General features: G+C 32.7%; 2 protein-coding genes and 1 long non-coding RNA gene across 4 annotated transcripts in view; 1 reads left to right on the top strand and 2 right to left on the bottom strand.

The window, feature by feature from the left end:
- LOC106663859 overlaps positions 1–12027 on the bottom strand; it is a 29871-nt gene extending 17844 nt beyond the window's left edge. Inside the window, exon 1 of the mRNA XM_014389055.2 lies at positions 11924–12027. The gene's annotated coding sequence lies outside the window, so the exon portion shown is untranslated. The remainder of the gene's footprint in view (positions 1–11923) is intronic.
- Positions 1565–15398, top strand: LOC106663860. The gene is made up of 2 exons (XR_001340101.2): positions 1565–2042; positions 15218–15398. It is a non-coding gene; the product is annotated as an uncharacterized LOC106663860 (long non-coding RNA).
- A 273-nt stretch (positions 15399–15671) lies between these two features.
- LOC106663858 lies at positions 15672–21435 on the bottom strand. Of its 2 annotated transcripts, XM_014389054.2 has the most exons (5): positions 21197–21343; positions 16706–16889; positions 16482–16629; positions 16216–16372; positions 15672–16159 (listed from the first exon to the last, which is right to left on the bottom strand). In XM_014389054.2, the coding sequence occupies exons 3-5, from the start codon at positions 16531–16533 to the stop codon at positions 15904–15906; spliced, it is 465 nt and encodes a 154-aa protein (XP_014244540.1). In that variant the 5' UTR covers positions 16534–16629; positions 16706–16889; positions 21197–21343; the 3' UTR covers positions 15672–15903. The 2 variants fall into 2 exon arrangements, with proteins under 2 accessions (XP_014244540.1, XP_024085534.1); XM_024229766.1 differs by lacking the exon at positions 16706–16889 and having other exon boundaries at positions 15679–16159; positions 21197–21435.
- Between the last annotated feature and the right edge of the window lie 287 nt (positions 21436–21722).

Below are 21722 nucleotides of genomic sequence, written 5' to 3'. Positions count from 1 at the left end.
AAGATTTGTTATTCAATAATATCGAGATTTTACAGAACTATATAAATACCCCTAATTTGTATAAAAGGATCACTCAATGTTTGAAGGGGTAAAAGGAAAATCAATTTTCTTTAGTTAATCCCACGGGAGGGCCTTTTTAGCACAACTCAATCTAAAGCCCAGCATCAAATATTAAATGACAAATTGAATATTAAGTAAACTTTTAAAGCAAACAATGAGAATTGATTAGTTTGTCTTAAATTTCACAGCAAGAGAGGAATAATTGTCATACAATTTTTTCTTGACGCAGGAAATTTTCTACCAATAGTAATGCTTTATTTTATAAAATTATATCAATCACAACAAAGCTTGTCGAATATAATGTAATTAATATATCGTTAGTTGGTATATATCTATTCATTCATGTATTTATTTATTTATGTTGTAAGTATATGATGTATTTTTATGCACCTAAATTTAATGATCAGTTATCAGTCAAATATATTATTGTTTAATTTTCAACCAAAATTATAGCAATTAAAACATCTCGAAAGCAATTTCGTCCGTGTAAAGCGACATTTTTATAATCCTTGGAGGAAATATTTTGTTAAAGTATACAAACAGAAAAGGTCAAAGGATAGAGCCTTGAGAAACTCGGAAACATTGTCGCTCGGTTAGAAAAGGGATGATCGAAAAGAAACTCAGATTTGTCTGGATGAAAGATAGGAATGGGAATTTTTTTCGACTATTTACAATCCACTGATATATAATAAATAACCTTGAAATAATGCACAACAAATTGAGAAAAAATTTGTTAGTTAAAATCTTTTTATTCTTGGCTCCTAGGGCTTATTGTTAAGAACTGTATGTCGTGGGAAGACTATTTTTTTTGTACAGCTAGCTAGTTGTGTACCTAACTAATAATTAATTGTGGTTAACTATTAGCAATTAACTAAAGATTATTGTATTAATTGTTTGAACGATTAGAATGAGGATATAGAAAAGTCGAAGCGACACATTTCGAGTCTTGTTTGGACCTTCAAAAATCTCCTCCAAAGGAAAGCTCAAGAAATGAACAATGGTAAAGCAGAGGATAGTAGCAGCCATGTGGAAGAAAGCTCCACGTAGAGGCTCTGGGGAGGTTTGAAAAACATGGGTGGTACCAAAGGGTTTTTACAAGTCAGTCAGTAACGGAGTTGAGTGACAGATTGCAAAAACGGAGACGAGTGGGCTAAACTTTGTTTGATTTATATGAAGTCTTTAACAATTTTTAGAGAGGAAGCGTCTGGCTTCGATGTAGATACCTTCTTTAAAAATTTTGAACAGTTAATAAACGTTGTTTTGAAATGTGAAGACCTGGATTACTTTTTTTTATGTCTCAAAGACGGATTAAAAAAAAGGCATTCTTAAAGAATGATCGACTCCGAGATATCCAGGTCTACTTTTGCCACACTCAAATCTACGATATATACACACACACACACACACACACACACACACACACACAAAATCAATCTGCATAGGTTTAAAAAAAATGAATTTGTCCATCTGTTCCCATTTTCTAAAACCTGTTTTTTTTTTAAATTAATAAATTAATAATTAATTCCATATGGTAACATTAATAATTCCATATGGTACCCATTCCTTTTCAAAATCCAGCAACCATGACTACGCTTTTTGACTTCCACCACTAAATTTATCTAGAACAAACGGACTTTCTACTTCTGACAATGACAGTCCCATTTGTTTAATTTCATTCTGGTGTTCCCTTTCGTAAATTGATTGTATAAACTCTTCTAAACAAAATTCTTTAAATACAAAGTTTTTATTCTCATCTATATACATTTCTGCAATATCTGCTGGTAGAGTTACTTCGATATTTCTGTATTGATTTTCTTTGGTCATGCTTTATGACTGCCTCCAACTCAAACATCTCTTTATGATGGGAACCGTACATGATGAGAAACTCATACGGAGAATCCTCATCTACTGATTAATAGATTTTGGTTGGTAAATTCCCATATTCATCTTTAACCTTTTTAAGGTGAACTCTCACTTTTAGGGTAAGCATCTTGGAAATTAAAATCGATATATTTAAGGTTGTTCACTATTCTATATTATTAATTCGGTCTGATAATGTTCATATTTCATATCATTGTCTAACACTGCCTCCTCGATATAGGATACGTGGCCACTGCAATCGTGGGACGTTGTTACACACACCCACACACACACACATACATACATATATATAGAATAGGGATATCTTAGTATCAAAGGCATTTAAGGCATTTTTCGACCTACTATCATTAAACAATTGTTTTATTATAAAAATGCATTACACCAATTAATGTGCAAAATTAATATATAACTAAATTTATTTAGTAAACAAATGTAATTAAATTTATAAGAATTGTATTATACAAGCTAGGTATACTTTAAAACAATAAGAACTTTCTGTTTGTTTCATTATTATTTAGAACAGCTAAAGTGCTACAAGAATGAATTTTTGAATTTTTATATTATAAGATTATACAAGTTGAGAAGTAATTCTTTAATTACACTTTCACTAGGAAGGAATTGGCGCTTTAGGGGTCTTAAAGGATCAGGAAAGGATCGAGATGAAAAGGTGTTCGACTAGGGAGTTGGGATTAGTGTCCAGGGCTTTGTGGAGGCGTCTGTATCGACTTCTTGCGGTTTTCGGGACAAATGGGATCTGAAAGTCCGTGAAGAGAGTAAGGCAGGGTATGAAGTAGGAAGCTTGGGAAATAGTTCGCATGATTTCGCACTTTAGTGATTGCATTCTTTAGAAGTTGGAACGCTTGGTTTAGTTTGGTTGTAGTAATTATGTGAGTTTGGATCTGTTGTCAAGTAGTTTTTTTATTACTTTATATCATCAGTTCAGTTCTATTTTTCGGAGTCGAGTGTGGATGTTTTAAGCGTTTTTTGTCAATTTAAGTCTCAAATAGCCGACGACATTGGTAACTAGGATAAGAACAGAGTCTTAAAAAAATGTATTTGTATTTTGTTTTTCTGTACATACCAGGCTGGTTTAAAAATTTATAACAAAAAACATAATGATCAAAGTCGGTTTGCACTTTTAAAAAGCTAGTTGTTTTTTGATTATTTAATCAAAAATGCAAACAGTTAACTAAAGCTAAATAAATTCTGTGACAATACTAATTTTTATTATTTACCTCGAAACGCAATGGGCCCTCAAAGGATTGGGTGCTGTCAAATTGTCGTGGATTTATTACTAAAAGTATCATTGGCGTATTTCAAACACCAGGATTTAATAATTGGACCAATTTGCTTTTTGCATTTGTGATAACAAACGCCGTTAGATCGACACGAGAAGAAAGTTTTGAATATCCAAAATCGAGAAAGTTACTGTGGTGTTTGAAAGGCTCATTGATTATTCCGCCTCCTCTGGGCGCGATCCTATTCCCCATCCTTCGCAAATACTGAAGCAATTTCAAGGAGGCTGGATGATTGAAAACTTGAGCCTTGTTCGGTTGTGGAATAAAATTTGAGACAAAAGGGTTCGTAGTTTATCTTCTGAGTAGTCTTAAAACCAGAGTGTAAATAATATAAATGAGATTTGTCAGTAAATATTTATATCTAATTTTGGAGTGGTTTTTTAAGGATAAAATTGGTGTTGATATATATTTTAAATCTATCTGAATAGTGTCTTGTAATATATTATTATATTGGGGACCGCGGTTGCAGGGTGGTTAGGGCGTCCGACTCTTTTTCATATTGCCACGCTAACTGCCCTGGGTTCGAATCTCGGCTTATCCCATGAATTTTTACTTGTGAATAATGTGAAGAAAGTATTGTAAATTGGTTTGATCCCTCGTCCGAGTAATTGGATGTTAAGATCTCCTGTGTAATTATTATATTAGTCAACATTACAAAAAATGAAGTTTAAATTTTTTTTTTGTGTATCATACTACTCGCGTCACAAACTTTGCCAGTTAATTTCGCACCTCAAAAGAAAAAAAAAACGGTTCTTTTAAGCACGGTCAGATCCTCAATCCTTCCTCAGTATTCAAAATATTATATTTTTTCAACCATCTATTCGTCAGAAATTTACTTGTGGCTCTTGAAAAATTTATTTTTGTGGAAGTCCAATAAAAGCATTAAAGAAATATTCCGTCGTTATTCTCATTCCTAAAGCTCACAAACCTCCCAACCACATGTCATTTTACAGACCCAACAGCATTCTTCCTGCAATGTCCAAAATCCTCGAAAGTCTCCTTTTAAAGTTATTAATCTCCGTCCTAGATACTCATAAAATAATTCCGTCTCAGCAATTCGGCTTTTGCCTACATCCTTCTAAGATACAACAAGATTTCAGAGTTATTTACATCATTTCCTCCGCTCTAGAGTACAAACAGGATTGCTTGGGCACGATCCTAGATATGAGCTTTTGATTGGGTCTAGCAATCCTACCGATTGCACCTTCAGAGTGAGATGTGACAACGATTTATCGGAAATCAGACCGATACAAGCTGGAGTCCCACAAGGGAGCATTCTTGGTCCTTTATATTATTTGTACTTCTGAGCCACCTATACGCCCAAATACCATCATCACCACCTACTCGGACGATAGAGTAATTTTGTCCTCGAACTTCAATCCTACCCAAGAACACCTTGAGTTTAAGGCTGGTGCAAAAAGTAGAGGATAGGACTGTATAAAGAAAAATGTACTCAGCGTACGTCAGGTTGAAAAAACAGTCTTGCCCTACACTATATATGAACAACAAAGAGATATCGACTTTCATTCAAGTCAAATACTTATACAGCAGACTGACGCGGAATTCCCACGAAGACTTAAGAGACAGCCACATAACAGAAGACTTGGACAACTACGAAGACTTCTAGGACCGAAATCCATGTTGTCCGTCATCGCTAAACTAACCTTATACAAGACTTTTCTGGACGACCACTTTGGAAATACGGAATGGAACTGTGTAGTTCTGCCAAGCTTTCTAACATCCAGCGCATCCAATCTTTCGGATCAAAGTCCTCAGACAAATCGTCAAAGCTCCTTAGTACGTCACTAATCCATTCCATCCATCCTAACACCTATGGCTCGAGCCCTCTCTTAAGCCTTAATCGATGATGGCCTCGAAATCTCGCACGTTAATCGTTCACACTGACTGCCAGAATTAGTCCAGAATTGCCTGGTTTCTCATGGCATGTCCTCCGTGTGCAGCTTGGCATTGATGTTATTGCTGAGAGCGTGTGAATAAACATACTATGATCACATTTCTAATATGTACAAATATGTATTTGAATTTACATTTAGTCAGATTTCTTTACAAGACTAACAGAATACAAACATCTTAGAAATTATGCTTTAATGTTTGACCCGATATTTTTCCAATTCTCTCTGTTTTCGCCGTGCTCCACCAATTGTCACCTGCACAGATCTTCATCCCAGCGTTTTTCTGTTTTATATTATTATAAATCTACCTCTTCTTCTCCATCTTACTAAATTGGTATAAATTTTGTCCATTTATCGACATTTGTAATGCTGTTTTTCTTTATTACATTTTTCACATTTCAAGCCTAGTAATTTTTCTTGTTGTTTCATTTCTAATGCTGCCCGTTTTTCTTTTGTCTAATACACTTCTCTCCATCGCATATTGTGTAGGTTTTAGTTTTTTAATGTCATTTATCAGCAGTGACCAAATTTATGTAACATATGCAGGGATTTATTGTCGTGTTAAGTACCTCGCGATAAAATAAGAGGGTCTATATATGTAATCCCTTAACAATGATGATTGTCAATGGAAAATGGTTTAGGAAAACTAATTTCCAATTTTTTCAACAAGTTGACAAATGAATGAGAAAACACAACAAAGAGATTAAATTAAATTATAACATTACTTGGCCTTGTTTACTCTTTTAACCGTACATTCTCAAGCGTGGTAATATTGTTTCAATTGGAGGGCCGTTATAACACAGTATTATTAAATTGCTGGGTTCCTCGTTGAGGAATGCATCATCTCTGGGTCTCGTACTGTAATTTTGGTTTCTGGAATTATATTGCCCTCGGGACGTTTCGGGCTTTTGCAAATTAAACGCATTTGTAGCGGTCAAAACACCGAATTCTGAATTCATTTCATATCTGTCATATTTTTTAAGTAGTAATGTATTTATAAAAATAGTTCGATCAAATAAAAATCTAAGTATTAATAAATAAATGGTCGGATTGAAACATCAAAACATATTTGTATAAAGGTTCTAATTATTCTCATCCATGGGGGTTTTTAATATAAAATTACACATAATTAATGGCTGGTTTGTAATTATATCACAATTCAAAAGTTATTCACTCGTTATAAAGGTAAAATACCGATACAATATCCTTTTCCTGGCAGAGTTATTATTGGAAATTCAATGAGAACGGAGTTCAGTGTTTATATTACAAAGGATAGTCATAGGTTTTTTTAATTGAGATAAAAAAAGCCAGTGTCACGAGGGGGATTCGATTTGAAAAATGGCAAAAAGGAGGGAAAACTCAAAAGGTGGGGTTGAGATGGGAAGTTGGTGTCCGAGTGGATCGAGGTTACGATAGCTCAAGTGGTAGAACGGCGGCGTATCTAGCCGAACATCGTGGGTTCGAATCCCGCTCGTGACGCTGACTTTTTTATCTCAACTAAAAAACCTTAATTAATTGAAAGATATTAATTGGTCAACCGGACCACGAAAACTAGTGAATTTGATAGTCATAGGTTTTATTGAGGAGAGTAAATTTCAGAGACCCTTGTCGGATCACTGAGCACTGTTCCTGGGTGCCTCCGAATTTCTATTATTCTCATCCATGGTCGTTTTTAATATCAAATAACACATAATTGATGGCTGGTTACTAATTATATCAGAATTCAAAAATTAATCACTCGTTATAATGGCAAAATACCGATACAATATCCTTTTCCTGGGAGAATTGTTATTCGAAATTCAATGAGAACGGAGTTGAGTGTTTATATTACAAAGGATAGTCATAGGTTTTATTGAGGACAGTAAATTTCACAGAGACCCTTGTCGGATCATTGAGTACTGTTCATGGGTGGTTCCGAATTTCAATTCGGCCACAAGAGTAAGTTCTGCGGATCATACGTTAACAGGGTCACAGAAGGTCACGCCGTCCATTTAAAATAATCACGTTCATAACACGCAATTTATGTCCAATTTAAGGTTTTCTGGAATAACAGACCTGCAGTCATGCCATTCAAATGTAAATTACGACCTGACAGGTAAGCCATCTTCTCATTGTTTTCAACGTCCTTGGCCAATTACAAAAAAAGATATGGTATTCCTTATGATATAACAATTTTCTTCTTTTTCAAACAAAATGCACATGTTTATGAAGTAAATTAAAAAGTTTAGTTTAAAACAATTTAGAATTTTTATGTTTTGAAAAGCACCAGAGGAAAAAATTTTCTCTTTAAAAAACAGGCAAGAAGAATGTAAATGTACGTTGTTTTAAACGCTATCTTATTGCTTTTTACCAAACGGAGAAATCGAGTTAAAACAAAACTTCATCAGCCCGTAAACCTTTGAACTTGATTATATTCGTGCACATCCATCACTCCATTCCACCGAGTTTTCTTAATCGATCGACTCCCATGGTCGGAATGGGTCTGCTCGACGTTACGTTTTATTTCACGGAACTGGTTTAGTTTTGTGTTTCAGCAGGTTTAAGCTTGTCACCGGTTAAAAATGAGGAAGAGCTGCGGAGGAGCGAAGGCGGAAGCGGTTAATTTACATCCCCGGTCTCCATTAGGCGAAGTTTGACGATAACATGCCCTTTCTGTCGTTGAATATAACAGAACGATTAAATATAGAAAAAAATTACGAAGAATACTGAAATAAGGAAAAAATCCAGTCTCCGTTGAGGAAGAATTCAAACTAGCCTTAAATACAAGCAAATTATATTTCATACCATTATGTTTTTTTACAATAAATTATCATTCCAAGCTCTTTATCCAGCAATAAGTTAACATTATATTATATATTAAATCTTAACATTAGTTTTAATAACATTAATTGCCCCTATAGACATCAAAAGCACAGGATAATCTGTTATTAATCAAAAGCCGAGGATCTATACAATTTCAAAACTTGTTCTAAGATCTGAGAGACAAGGAAATGTTAATTATGCTTAAATAATTCAACACAAATTTAACCCATTTGGATATTGAACAACAAAGTTTTTTGGTAATTGGATAAGAGAGTTAAATTATTTTTGCTGGCATTGTATGCATATACATATAAATTGAAAAATAAAATAAAAACACTATAATATAAACTTGAACAAGCTATCACAACATGAAACAAACACAGCCAAGAAAAAAGATAACAAATAAAGTAAACAATATAATACTGTAATAATAATGAATGTAAAAAACACGTTCTTCAAATAAAGATTATTATTATTTCCATTATATTTCGTGGTCCATCAATTAATTAATCGTTTTATGTAAGGTTTTGGTCGAAATGAAAAAGCTAGAGCCACGAGCGGGATTCGAACCCACGACCTTCGGCTGAATACCCGCTGCTCTACCACTTGAACTATTGTAGAGCGGCGGGTATTTAGCCGAAGGTCGTGGGTTCGAATCCCGCTCGTGGCACTAGCTTTTTCATTTCGACCAAAACCTTACATAAAACGATTAATTAATTGATGGACCACGAAATATAATGGAAATAATAATAATCTTTATTTGAAGAACGTGTTTTTTTACATTCATTATTATTACAGTATTATTTTTTTTACTTTATTTGTTATCTTTTTTTCTTGGCTGTGTTTGTTTCATGTTGTGATACCTTTTTTACCTAAAGAGATTAATTAATTGACAGAATTATTATTATAGTTCTTATTAATAATCATATTAAAAATCTCCTTGAACTCGCAGAACAGTAGCCTTATTAATTATAAAAATGTATTTATCCATTATATTATCGTTACATTAAATTTGCAGACTAGTTTTTCAAGAGGTTGCAAGAAACATTTATTGCCATCAGTTGTGATACATTTATGCATTTTTTACAAAAGACAGATTTCTTGAAAGGTTTATACAGGTTTAACCTCTTGACCTTTTTTTTGTTCTTGGCGATATTCAGCAAAGAGAAACAGCTATCGTACCGATAGATTTTATCATCGGGCGACCATGGCTGCAATCAATATCGCTGATTAGTTCGAAATGGCACTCGTTGTCCATTGGAGACAAAACGTTAAAAAGACGCCCCTCGTCGGGCAAGAACATTGAGGAAAAATACAGTGTGATTGTAAAGCGGAAACCCTTTTATTTACCGATGGCAAACGACAGTTTCGCTTTTTTTCTTTTTCACCGCCAAACCGGTACTGGCACCGAGGGTTACGGCATGGAATCAGATCTGGAATTAGACGGAATAGGAAAATACCCGGTTCAAATATTTCATATATGTTTTATATTTCAGTAGACAATCTTGTTTCGGATAGAATCAATATAACAAATGTAATGTGCAATTTAACGTAAATTTAATCTTTTCCATTTTATTCGGAATGAATGGAAGGAATGAATATTGAACGATATTATCGAATAATTTGCACCCGAAACCCTCAGTGCAATTAAAACAACCCATTATTTATTATTATCCCACTATTCATTTGTAAATGAATTTTTTTGAATTAATCATTTATATTAATTATAACAAAGCCATATATACCCACATTTCCAAGTGATACATCAATCTCATACATGTTTTTATCTCTCTATCTCTCTATCTATCACCTAGTGTATCTATATAATTAAAAATAATTAATCTAAAATTATTGTTTAATTTAAAGAAATAGGTTAAAGAAAAAGCATGTCAATCGAACCAACACTTCCACAATATAAAATAATTAGTATAATATACTTTTTAATACATCATTTTCCTTCGCTCTCTTATCTCTCTCTCCCTCCCGCCTCTCTCTTTTCTCTCTCTCTCACTTTATTCTCCATCTCCCATTATCTACCTATCCACTGTCCCTTTCTGTCTCTCACATTTTCAGTCTATCTCTTTCTATTTCCTCTCCCTCCCTCCTTCTCTCTCACTCTACCTGATCTCTTACACTCTACTCTCTAAACTATAAATAAAACTCGTTTATTTATATTCATCTCTCTCATTCACACACTCTCTCTCTCTTTCTCTTGTACTCCATCTCTCACTATTTATCTATCCACTCTCCCCTTCTGTAGGTCACATTTTAGTCTATCTCTTTCTATTTCCTCTCCCTCCCCCCTTCTCTCTCTCTCTATCTCATCTCTCTCTTTCTCTCACTCTCTAAACTATAAAACAATATCGTTTAGTTATATTCATTCTCTCTCTCTCTCTCTCTCTCTCTCTCTCTCTCTCTCCCTTCTTCTCACTCTCTAAACTATACATAAAACTCGTTTATTTATATTCATTCTTTCTCACTCACGCTCTCTCTCTCTCTCTCTTTCTCACTCTCTCTTATTCTCCATCTCTCACTATTTATCTATCCACTCTCCCCTTCTGTAGGTCACATTTTTAGTCTATCTCTTTCTATTTCCTCTCCATCCCTCCCTCCTTGTCTCTCTCTCTCTCTCCCTCTCTCTTTCTATCTCATCCCTCTCTTTCTCTCACTCTCTAAACTATAAAACAATATCGTTTAGTTATATTCATTCTCTCTCTCTCTATCTCTCTCTCTCTCTCTCTTTCTCCCTTCTTCTCACTCTCTAAACTATAAATAAAACTCGTTTATTTATATTCATTCTTTCTCATTCACGCTCTCTCTCTCTCTTTCTCACTCTCTCTTATTCTCCATCTCTCACTATTTATCTACTATCCCTTTCTGTAGGTCACATTTTCAGCCAATCTCTTTATATTTCCTCTCCCTCCATCCCTCCTTCTCACTCCCTTTCTATCCCATTTCTCTCTGTCTCTCTATTTCTCTCACTCTCTTAACTATAAAAAAAATATCGTTTAGTTATATTCTTTCTCTCCCTCCCTCCTTTTCTCTTTTTCCACTAGCTGTCTATCAGTTTGTCTCCATTTCTCTAATTCTCACCTTTTCTCGCTCATAAGAACAAAACAACCTTCCTCCTCAACAATTCAGATATAATATTGAATTAAACAAATGGTGTTTTCTTTAATTAAAGTTAGTGTTTCATGATGCATACGCATTTATTAACAATTACTTAAATAGATGTATCCACTAGAGGTAGTCGATCATATTATTTTCTTTATATAATTTCCAGGTCCCCTTGAAAAATATAAAATCTCAAAGGGAATTTTATCCGGTCGAAATTGACAAAATTGCCTTTTAGTTATACCCTGTCATATGAATTTTCCACATACCCAATTGTGGGGCGCCCGCTCTCGAGTGGCTCCAGGCTCCAACAACCAGTTGCTCCATGGAGCAAAAAAAGGGGGGGGTACGTACTACATCGCCCCCAAAGTTTTTCAGTTCGAATGGTAAAACGAGGGTAAGTAGTCACTTGATTTAAATTTCACCCTCGTTCGTTTTGCGAACGGTAAGGAGCTTATAAAGCACTCCGCCGCAGCGATTCTCCCTCGGCATTATAACAAAGATGTAAAAAGAGTAAAAAAGAGCAATGTAAACAAATTCTTGTGTTTTTTAAACCAATGTATCTGTACAGTACCTAATTAATTTTATTTATAGATAATCTACTACTAAAGATTGTTCATAAAATAATTTAAATTGTAACACTGAATCAAATGAACAAAATTTTTTTATTTTTAGAAAATGAACTTACAATAAAAATTTCATGAGAAAGTAACAAACTAACGATGCATGCAGTGCAAACAAAAAATAAGTGCGCGTTTCTTTTTAGATTTTTCGTTACCCAAAAACGTAGAAAATTTATAGAAATATCTGTCATGTTTTTTAGTATTCAACGGGTGATTTTATTTGTTACCTGACCTTGATTTTTAGATGTGCGTGGATCAAGGCGGTCAAGGAGACTGGTAAAGCTTTCAGGACTTGATATCGACTAACAAGTTTCAAAAGCCCTGCTCTGGCCGCCACCCCCACTTCGGAGCTTTTCTCCCGCTCGGTCCTCTAGGCTCTAGCTGGGTCATGCGCTTTCGATCCTTATTCCTGTCCTGTTTTTTGGCGAGGCTGGACAAAATAAATTTGTACGTCCAATTTTGACGTCAAAATTGGACGTGGTCCTCAGTCAATGGATATTATTCACATATACATTCATATGGTTTAATTTTTATATCAAATTACCAAAACTATAATAATTATACTACTGAAACAATTCTGATAAAATAATTTGCCAAATATATTCAAAAATACACTTGAGTACGTGCTGATTGGATATTTTCGATCTGACCTTTACCCTTCATCAAAGGGCGAGCTTACTAAAAGTAATTTTTCCATGATAACAATAAAGAACAACAAAATGATGAATATGTAGCACTTTCCAAACAAAAGTTGAGCTTTTTTTAAAATAACGAAACGACTAGTATCAGTAGATAGAAGATAAAAGCTTGCATTAATAACATCTTAAAATTTAAATAATACAGCAAATGTTATATATCATTATACTAAACAATAAATATCCCCCAAACAAATGAATCTATTGACTTTTTTGTAAAATTATTGCGTGGAATAACGGATTTCGTACAAAAATAATATTACGAAATGTTTCAACAGCAGAGGTTATATCAACTCTAGGGGTGCCCGTGTTTAGAGAAAAAAACCACATTTGTAAGAGGTCGGGTTCGAACCCAGGACCTTTACCTTACAGTGATGAGCGCTGTGTCAACGCACCGTTGCGGCCACCGACGCCCCTGTTTTGATATTCTTCTTTTTATTTATTTTATTATTATTATTTTTTTACTTCTTTTAACGCTTATTTTAATTCGTTAATTTATTAATTAGTTCGTTAATTAATCGATACCTAAAACTATCTTTTGTACAAGTGTCTTTCAAGAATTTTTCTACTCATCATAATCCTGTTTGAACTTTTTCTGAAGCATAGCCGAAAATCAACAAATTTTTAAAAGTAATCCGTCTTTGCTATATAGAATTTCAAATAGTAATTTTTCTCGAACAATTTTTCTAAAACGAAAATTGTAATCTGAATCTTTGTAATCTAAAATTGTTATGTAATCTGAAAGAGAAAAGGGCAGTTATCATTTTGTGATCATATGTGCAATATTAAATTTTTTTACAACACAAAAAAGCCCAAAAAAGCAGTTTTAAAACTTTTAATTTACTTTTTTAAATGTTTTACATGTTACAATAGGGCTAGAGCACTACAAACAATTTCGTTGTCTTTAACTATTTTTACATTAGAAGATTATAACAATGGAAAAGTAATATATTAATTACAATTTGATCACAGTACTATTTACTTTCCTGACATTGGATTAAATGTGACCATTGTCGTTTTAAGCAACTTGATTGTAGGGTTCAGGATGAAAGGTGTAGATTAGAGGGTTAATAGTGCCTAGGGTTTGTTGGAGGAGTCTGTATTAATTTTTTGTGGTTTGGAGGAAAAACGAGATTTGAAAATCTGTATGGATAGTGTGGTTGGATATGAATTGGGAGCTTGGGCTATGGTTCGAAGGATTATGAACATGACTGGATTCTTTAGAGGTTGGACTGCTTAGGTGAATTGAACTGTCGGGCAATTCCATACTTCCAGATTGGGGGTAGTATTGATGTGTATATGAATAATTTGTTTTGCGGTTTTGGTCTGTTCTCACGTAGTCTTTATTAGTTAGTTTATATTGTCTGTTCAGTTCTGTTCTTGGAATAGAGTGTGGGACTTTTAAGCCTTTTGTGGAAACAAAGTCCCAAATAGCGGATATTTGTTGTTGGGGAGGACAGAGTTGTAGATTGGAGTAGAGGTGATATGACAAAGGGTGAAGATCATTTGCTGGAATTTGATTTCGTTGAGTTTGATCCTCCTTGTCTTCAACAACTTCCTCCAAACAGAGACTAGACCTATGGGCATTTACTGTTATTTTTAAGATTTTATTTTGTCTTTGTATCCTGTACTTCATTATCATAATTGAGTAGAGGTCTGGAGGTGGTTTATACAGTAGGTTTTTGGTTTAAGTTTAGATTTCTTGTGTTAATTGGATAGAACATAGGATCTTGCATGAGCTTAAGTTAGTTTTTTACTTATATGAAAGCAATCAACATTCTAAATACATACCTACGTCTCTTTACTTCTAGGGAAAGAGTTTATTTTGTATTTCTAATTTGGGTGGTTCATTGGTTCTTTTTAAAGTAAAAATTTGTGATCTGTATTTTTGGTTATCACCTTACTTCAAAATGGTCACCTAATCTGTCTCTTTTGAAAGGATTTGTGAGCTAATAGTGTCTACTGACAATGATACATCTATAAAGAAAGCTTTGGATGTAGGGATGCAACATATACTACATTTTTGAAAACAAGTCACCTTAAGGAAATTTGATAGATTTTTATTTTGTTATTATGTGACTAAATTAAGAAATATTGCCAGATTAAAAAAAAGTCAATGTACCTGCCTTAATTTTAATTCTAATGGTACTTACTGAATGATAAAACTGAGACAGGCGGAAACCACAGAACCGCTGCCCTGCTCAAAGGACAAAAGATGCCATTTTTTCCCCTCTCTGCTGTCTTTGAACCAGTAAAATATATTTTATTGTAAGTAAAAGTATGTTAATGATACTATTTCCCCTGAGAATTGTTCTGTTCATATTAAAAATATTTCTTCTTGTTTATATTTCTATCTTATTCTATGTGGTCCTATTTTTTATAATTTTACATTTTAATTTCCATTCTTCTTTGCTTGAAACTTTTTAAATATAAAAAAATTCTTTACAAACTTAACCCTCCTCTACTCGGATCCGACCCAGGTGAAATTTTTATGACGTGCCACGGCCAACATAAAATGTGCTTCAATCTGTCATCCATGGGCACCTCCTCCTCAGTCGTGTGGAAGCTGTTGGCTCGATCACATCGATAAGGTTCTTCACTTATCTCCCCTTTGGTCGGATCAGACCCAACTGTAGTAGAAATGTAGGAGGTCCGAAGTCGTCGAATGTAATGTACAATATGCTGCAAGTCCTTTAATCAGTTCTCTAGGAATATAAGAGACGATAGTTTGTAGAAATCATGTAGTAGAAATGTGTAGGTCAGATTCAACCTCACCGTAGCATAACTTATGCTCTAATAATTTTTATTATTTAACCCTTTTTGCATTTTAGCCATACCCTAACATGATCCGGTCGACGATTCTCAAAAATTTAGCCATTGCGTTGGCTAAGCCGTGGATGCAGAAAAATTCGCTAACGAACGTCTTCCGAGGAATCTAATAGCGATGATAGGTGAACAGCTAGGCAACAAGCTAAAAAGACAGGCAGCATCTTCTGACAATAGTACAACCATAAAAAGGAGACGATGCGGCTTCTGCGACAGGAAAGGAAACTCATATTGTGCATACTGTGAAAAATCGATAAACAACATAAAACATAAGGGAACATAAAGTTTTGAAAGTTTGTGATTATGATTTTGAAATTTTGTAATTGTTGTGATATTTTTTTGAGTCTGAAACTGTAAGACTGATTTACCAGAACTGAGGTTACCAGAACCAATTTTAATCTGTAAATAAAAATTATATTTGATTGAAATGAATTTGATTTTTTATCTTCTTCCTTTACAGAAACATTAGTATCCATTTTCTACGTCTTCAAAGTTTTTTTTGGGAAAAAATGGTTCAAAAATATGGCGGTCAGACCCGACCCAAGAGTAGTATATGAGTAATCTAATACCTCCGTGGTAAAGGAGGGTTAACAATTACTTGTTTAAAAAATTGAAACAATTATGCTTATTTAATACATACATGAACCTAATGAACATCAAGAATGAGGAGAAAGTACCACAGACTACAGTTTCATAATGCTAATGTCCCTGATTTATTGGATAGCGATTTTTTCTTTTTTTTACCCTTTGCCGATGGCACATACTTGATCGCTTTCATTAGGAAAAAAATTTTACTCCTGTCAGTTGTATATTTCTGTGTACGCGACTCTTTAACACCATAAGATTCTCCGTTTTCTATAAATTTGCAGTATACTTTCTTAAGTTTCTTCCTCTGATATTCTGGATCTTCTTGTTTTTTCTGGTACATGAACCATGGTGACCTGGACCTATTACAATTTTAAAATTACAAAATGCCCCTAGGTAAAAAAAGAGAAATACTGACCATTTTGGCTGTGCAAGAAAATTAGCATATTCTTCATGGGTCATAGCATGACGATCGACTCGTTCAGGCACAAATTTTCTATGAAGACATAGATCTTTTCCTTTGCGAAATTTTAATATTGGTTTTAATGGCTGTGGTTTTTGTTCTAAGTTGGTCTCTAAATGAACATACAAATTATTTTAATTAAACACTGCTTTTGTGCTTGCTGCATAAGACATAAATGGCTAACAAAACATATTTATTAGAGAAAAATAATTTCATTTTACCTATCTCAATGGAGTTTGGAATTTGCTTTGAAGTTCTCTGTACAGTTGTCATTTTGCTGTTTAATGTAGTTTATGTTGTTTTTGTACCTCAACTAGTTATCTTTCTTCAAAGTTATGTTTGGGTGCCATTTCTCCTTGTATTGATATGCTATTATAACATGTAATATGGTTTAATTTGCAATTTTGATGTGTACGTTTAAAAACTTTGAAGTCATATTACATACATTTATGACATTTAGAAAATAAATAAGTTTAGTAAATTCATAAAAATGTGACTTCATTCCTTTATTCAATAGCTTTCCTTATTATCCAACAGTTTTGTTAGGATATGCTTGATCGTTCATAAACTTAATTATAACAGATTACATAAAAAATCTGGTTGTGCAAATTTTGTAGAAAAGCAACGTACTACAAATTGAAATACATGAGACACACATGTATATAATACATTTTCAATATGAATTGTTTTTACTCGACAGGTCAATAGCATAAAATCAGATTTTATCACAAACATATTTATAGAGCCATGAATGGAGATATTTCTGCTTATGAAATATGAGCTATGGCTTCTATGAGCTTTTGCTTTAATAAAGGTTTAGAAATATAAAATGCAAGTTGAACAAAAGAAGATTTGTGGTGTTCATGCTAAAAAGTAATTTAGTTTGCTTTCTTTCCCTCCAGGTAATCAATATTTACTACATTCAGATAAACCAAGCGATGCATATTTTTAGTTAAATACTTATTGTACTTTATTTATAACTTGTTAGTTTTTGTGAGTAATGTATATAAACTTACTTTCTATTAAGTGTTATTCCATTTAACATTCTAGCAATGCTTATTTAGGGATGCTTATTTAATTCATCGGCATTGTTTCAAATATAACATATTCACAAATAACTAACATTAAAATATGATATAGTTTATGGATCTAGTCATTAAATTTGGTTTTGATTTATGCTATTGTTGGTAATGGTAATATATTTATATCTGTTAATCATTTATTAACTATCTCCAAAAAGTAAATTACTACATTTATTTTTGAATGATTTTATTAATAATAAATGGGAGGTTTTGAAGTAAATGTGTTTTAATTTGTGATATTGTCAGTTTTAATTTTCAGTAATTTATTTTGTATGAATTTCTTTTTGGGGTTGGTCATTTTTTATTATCCTGGTTGACCTTTTGGTTTGTCGGCTGAATTTTGGCATTTCTGAAAATTTAACATTATATAAACTGTAATTTTAAGTATTTTTTTCTCCAGTATAAAAACTTCAATAGGTTTTATTTAATTGTTTATTTTCCCTCTTGTCTTATGAATTATAATGAATACTCAAATGAGTCAAATTCTAACACTGGTGTAATATAATTTAAAAAAAAAAAAAATAGCTGATGTGTAAGGTCAAAAATAATCAAGTTTCATGCTTTTTTTGCCTTATGATAAAATGGCCTTAAATCCTCGCATATTTGCCTGAGACAAGATATGATGAGTTGATTGATTTTTAGTGAAGAGGAGCATTAAGGAAATTCCAGGGATGACAGGGGGAATCAAATCCACGACCACGGTCGCCCTTAAGTAAACTGAAAACAGTATTTTCATTTATTAAAATAATGTAAAGGACTAATGAATAAGTTTTATTTATATTTAATAATTATGCACCCCATGGAAACTGGATTGCAATTTAAAATTCAAAACTTTGATACCAATTCATTTGTATTAATTTTTGTAAATATTGTGTTACATGCTGTAAAAATTGTATGTAATTGATCTAGTAAATAGGATTTTAAATTTATTTAATTATATCTGCTTTTTGGTACTTATCACATTAAACATTGGCAACTTTCTAGTTACACCAATGTAAGACATTTTCTGATTATCATACCAACACTTATGCAATAAGTTACCTTGTATTTGCTAGGAGAATAAAATTAGACATCAAGTTGTATTAAAAACCACTACTATTTTATAGTTGTTACTAATGAAACTATAAATCATAAAATAGTATCTTTTTGTAGCATGTAGGCAAATATATAAAAGAACATAGTAATTAGACTTATTATATTTTGGTATATGAGTTATTCTATTTTATAAGTAGACAAGTAGAATTATGCAAATGATTACATAACTTTTTGAGATTTGTAAAAATGCACATTGAGTGTAATTATACACATATTTCAGGGCTAAAGACTTATTGGAATATGCACTTATTTCATTTTGCCAAAAGTTGTCCTATCCAGTTTTGCTCCAAGAGTGCAGAATTTAATTAAATTATAGTAATGTTTATGGAACATCTATCCTTATGCCAAAATGTATAAGAAAGAATATTTCATTAGTTTAAAGTTTATTTGATTAAAGGGCGACAATACCACCTATTCTGATTTTTGAAGAAATGAGGGATCCGATATGCAAAAGCGAAAAGGGTTGATGGTGGACTATTGCGTACCTTTTTATCCCTCAATTAATTCCACGTTTCCAATCATACCATCGATAACGATCTTTTTAAATGAGATTACAAAATCCAGCTACAAAAATTCCACACTAACCTTCAATCCCATTACAATGTACAACAACTTTCCTCTGGATCTCTTCCCCACAATCCTCCTCGACGTCTAAAAAGGCAATGGCTCTAAGACCTGCTCTCAGAGAGTGCGAGTGTTAAGTGATGATTTCTGGGTTAGGAGTGCTATCACTGGATAGCTTCTCCTTTTGATTTATTTTTCCACATTTTCTTTTATCATTATCTGTGTAACTTATTGTGCTTCATGCAGATTGTTGTTTTAGAAAATTAATTGATAATGTTTAATCATTCATATGTATTTTAACCTCATTAAACAAAGTAATGATTTAAATTGATTTATAATTTGTTTGTAAAGTGTGGTTGAGATGAAAAATTAATGTGTGGTGTTTAGTGACCGTTGGTCAATGATTATTTCGAGATCGTGAGATGCACACAAACACTTTGAGTGAGAACAAATACTTTGATTGAATGTAAAATTTTCTAGCATTGTATAAATTCATTTTTTTAAATCTAAAATTTTCTCGCATTGTTTAAATTCATTTTTCTTAATCTAAAATTTTCCAGCATTGTATAAATTCATTTGTTTAAATCTAAAATTTTCTAGCATTGTATAAATTCATTCCTTCACACGAAAGAATTGCACAATTACACAGATGACAAACACTTTGAGCCCTGAAGATGATCTCAATGAAGATCGAAACGTTGGCACGATAAAGAAAATGTTTTTCTGAAACCTACATCACACCAGACCGCATCTCACGATTTCTGAATAATTATTNTAAAATTTTCTAGCATTGTATAAATTCATTTTTTTAATCTAAAATTTTCTAGCATTGTATAAATTCATTTTTAATCTAAAAAAAATCTAAAATTTTCTAGCATTGTATAAATTCATTTTTTTTATCTAACATTTTCTAACATTGTATAAATTAATTTTTTCACATCCTACATTTATTTGTAAAATTTAAACAATGTTTATAAATCCCAGGTTCTGAAGATGATCTCAATAAAATTCGAAACGTTGGTACAATAAGGAAAATGTTTTTCTGAAACCTACATCACACCAGACAGGATCTCACGATCTCCAAATAATCATTAAAAATTAATGTCACAAGCAGGTCTTAAAACTACGACCTCCATTTTACTTTTACTAATTAAAAAGCCTGTTGGATGGAGACATCCTGAAAATTTCTTTTCTTTTAATGTAATGAGGCGAGAAAATTGGAAACCTTTTTAAGAAAAACATATGAGAGGGTAGACAGTACTGCTAAGTAACTATCAATTAAATTTTTAACCATAAAAGGAAAAGAAAAATGTAAAGGATAAAATTAATATTAATTACTAATGTTTATAACATACAATAACTCTGACTGTACTTTTTGCAAGGACTTTATAGGATGGGCAGGCAGCCCGAAACGTAGAAGAAAAGAAAATACAAAATAAAAACTTGTCTTTAAAAAACACCATGTGTTCTCTTGGAAAATGCTTAACTTTAAAAAAAATCTTTAAGAAGGAAAAAAGGTAAAAAAATATAATTAAAAAAAGCAAAATTTTCATTCAATGCTTTTTGAATTTTAGTTTTTAGTAACAGCTCTAATTTAGTAATACAAGTGGATTGTAAATTCAATTTTATGAATCAAGGAAAAGTGTAAGGATAAAGTTAAATATATTGATATACTTATTTTATACATAATATAAGAGGTCTATTTATAAAATCACAGTGAGGCAGTATGTCATAAAAAGTTTTTATGGAGCTGAAGTTCTCAATCAAGAAATGGACCCTAGGCTATTAGCCTAATCAATGGTCAAAATTTTGTCACATCATCAGTAATAAAAATCTGAAAAGTTCAAAATGCAACCACGTATAGATGAATTTATGTTTTTATATCCAGCGCTGACCAGGAGACCTAATGGTTAGGTAAAATGGAATTCGGCCAGGTTTGGTTGATTTATATCGTACAATTAAAGTCCGGAGAAAAATTCAATACATGTCTTTGATTGTAGGAGTTTTTATATCACATTTTTATTCCAGGGAAATTTTTTTCACCAAATTAATCGCGATTGTATTGCGAAAAGTGGCCATTGCAAAGGGCCGTCCCCTCCCTAACCCAAAGGCTTCTTTCACATCGTTAAAAAAATACGGAATAAAAATTTGATCAATCAACAGTCTGAATGTTGTCGAGAATAAAGTAAACTGACCTTGTGAATACAAGGGTGAGGAGCGGCCCCATCAAACACGTTTTCATACCGGCTGTATCCTCCCCCCGAATCCAGGGTCCTAGCATGCTAAATCCATGAAAAATCCATTTGATAAACGCACATTGTTATTCTTAAAATCATATGGGAAAAATTGTCACCTATGTAGAATAAAAAATGGATAATTTATCATAAAGAGTTACAGTAAATCGCGTCAGAGTACAATTAGAGAAAGTAATGTTATACATAGTATCAATCAGTTTTGAGATGATCTACAAAGTTGTTTTAAAACATAAAAAAGGAATACACTGTAGGACGCGTTTCGGCAGTTGAAATTCAATGGAACTTGTTTAATTTTGACCATTGATTTATTTACATGTTCAGGTGAAAGACTTAGAAAACTACAAAGGTTTTGTATGCTGTAGTTGATAGGATTGTCTTTAAGGAAGATGTTTATGGAACAGCATTGACAATCTTACAAATCGAATGATTATCTTTCTGGCGATTCCACTTTTATAAGGTAAACTAA

The sequence above is a fragment of the Cimex lectularius genome, unplaced genomic scaffold (assembly GCF_000648675.2).
Source record: "Cimex lectularius strain Harlan isolate CLEC.00 unplaced genomic scaffold, Clec_2.1 scaffold41, whole genome shotgun sequence".
In the NCBI taxonomy this organism is placed as follows: domain Eukaryota; kingdom Metazoa; phylum Arthropoda; class Insecta; order Hemiptera; family Cimicidae; genus Cimex; species Cimex lectularius.
This window is presented reverse-complemented; position numbering and strand designations above follow the sequence as displayed.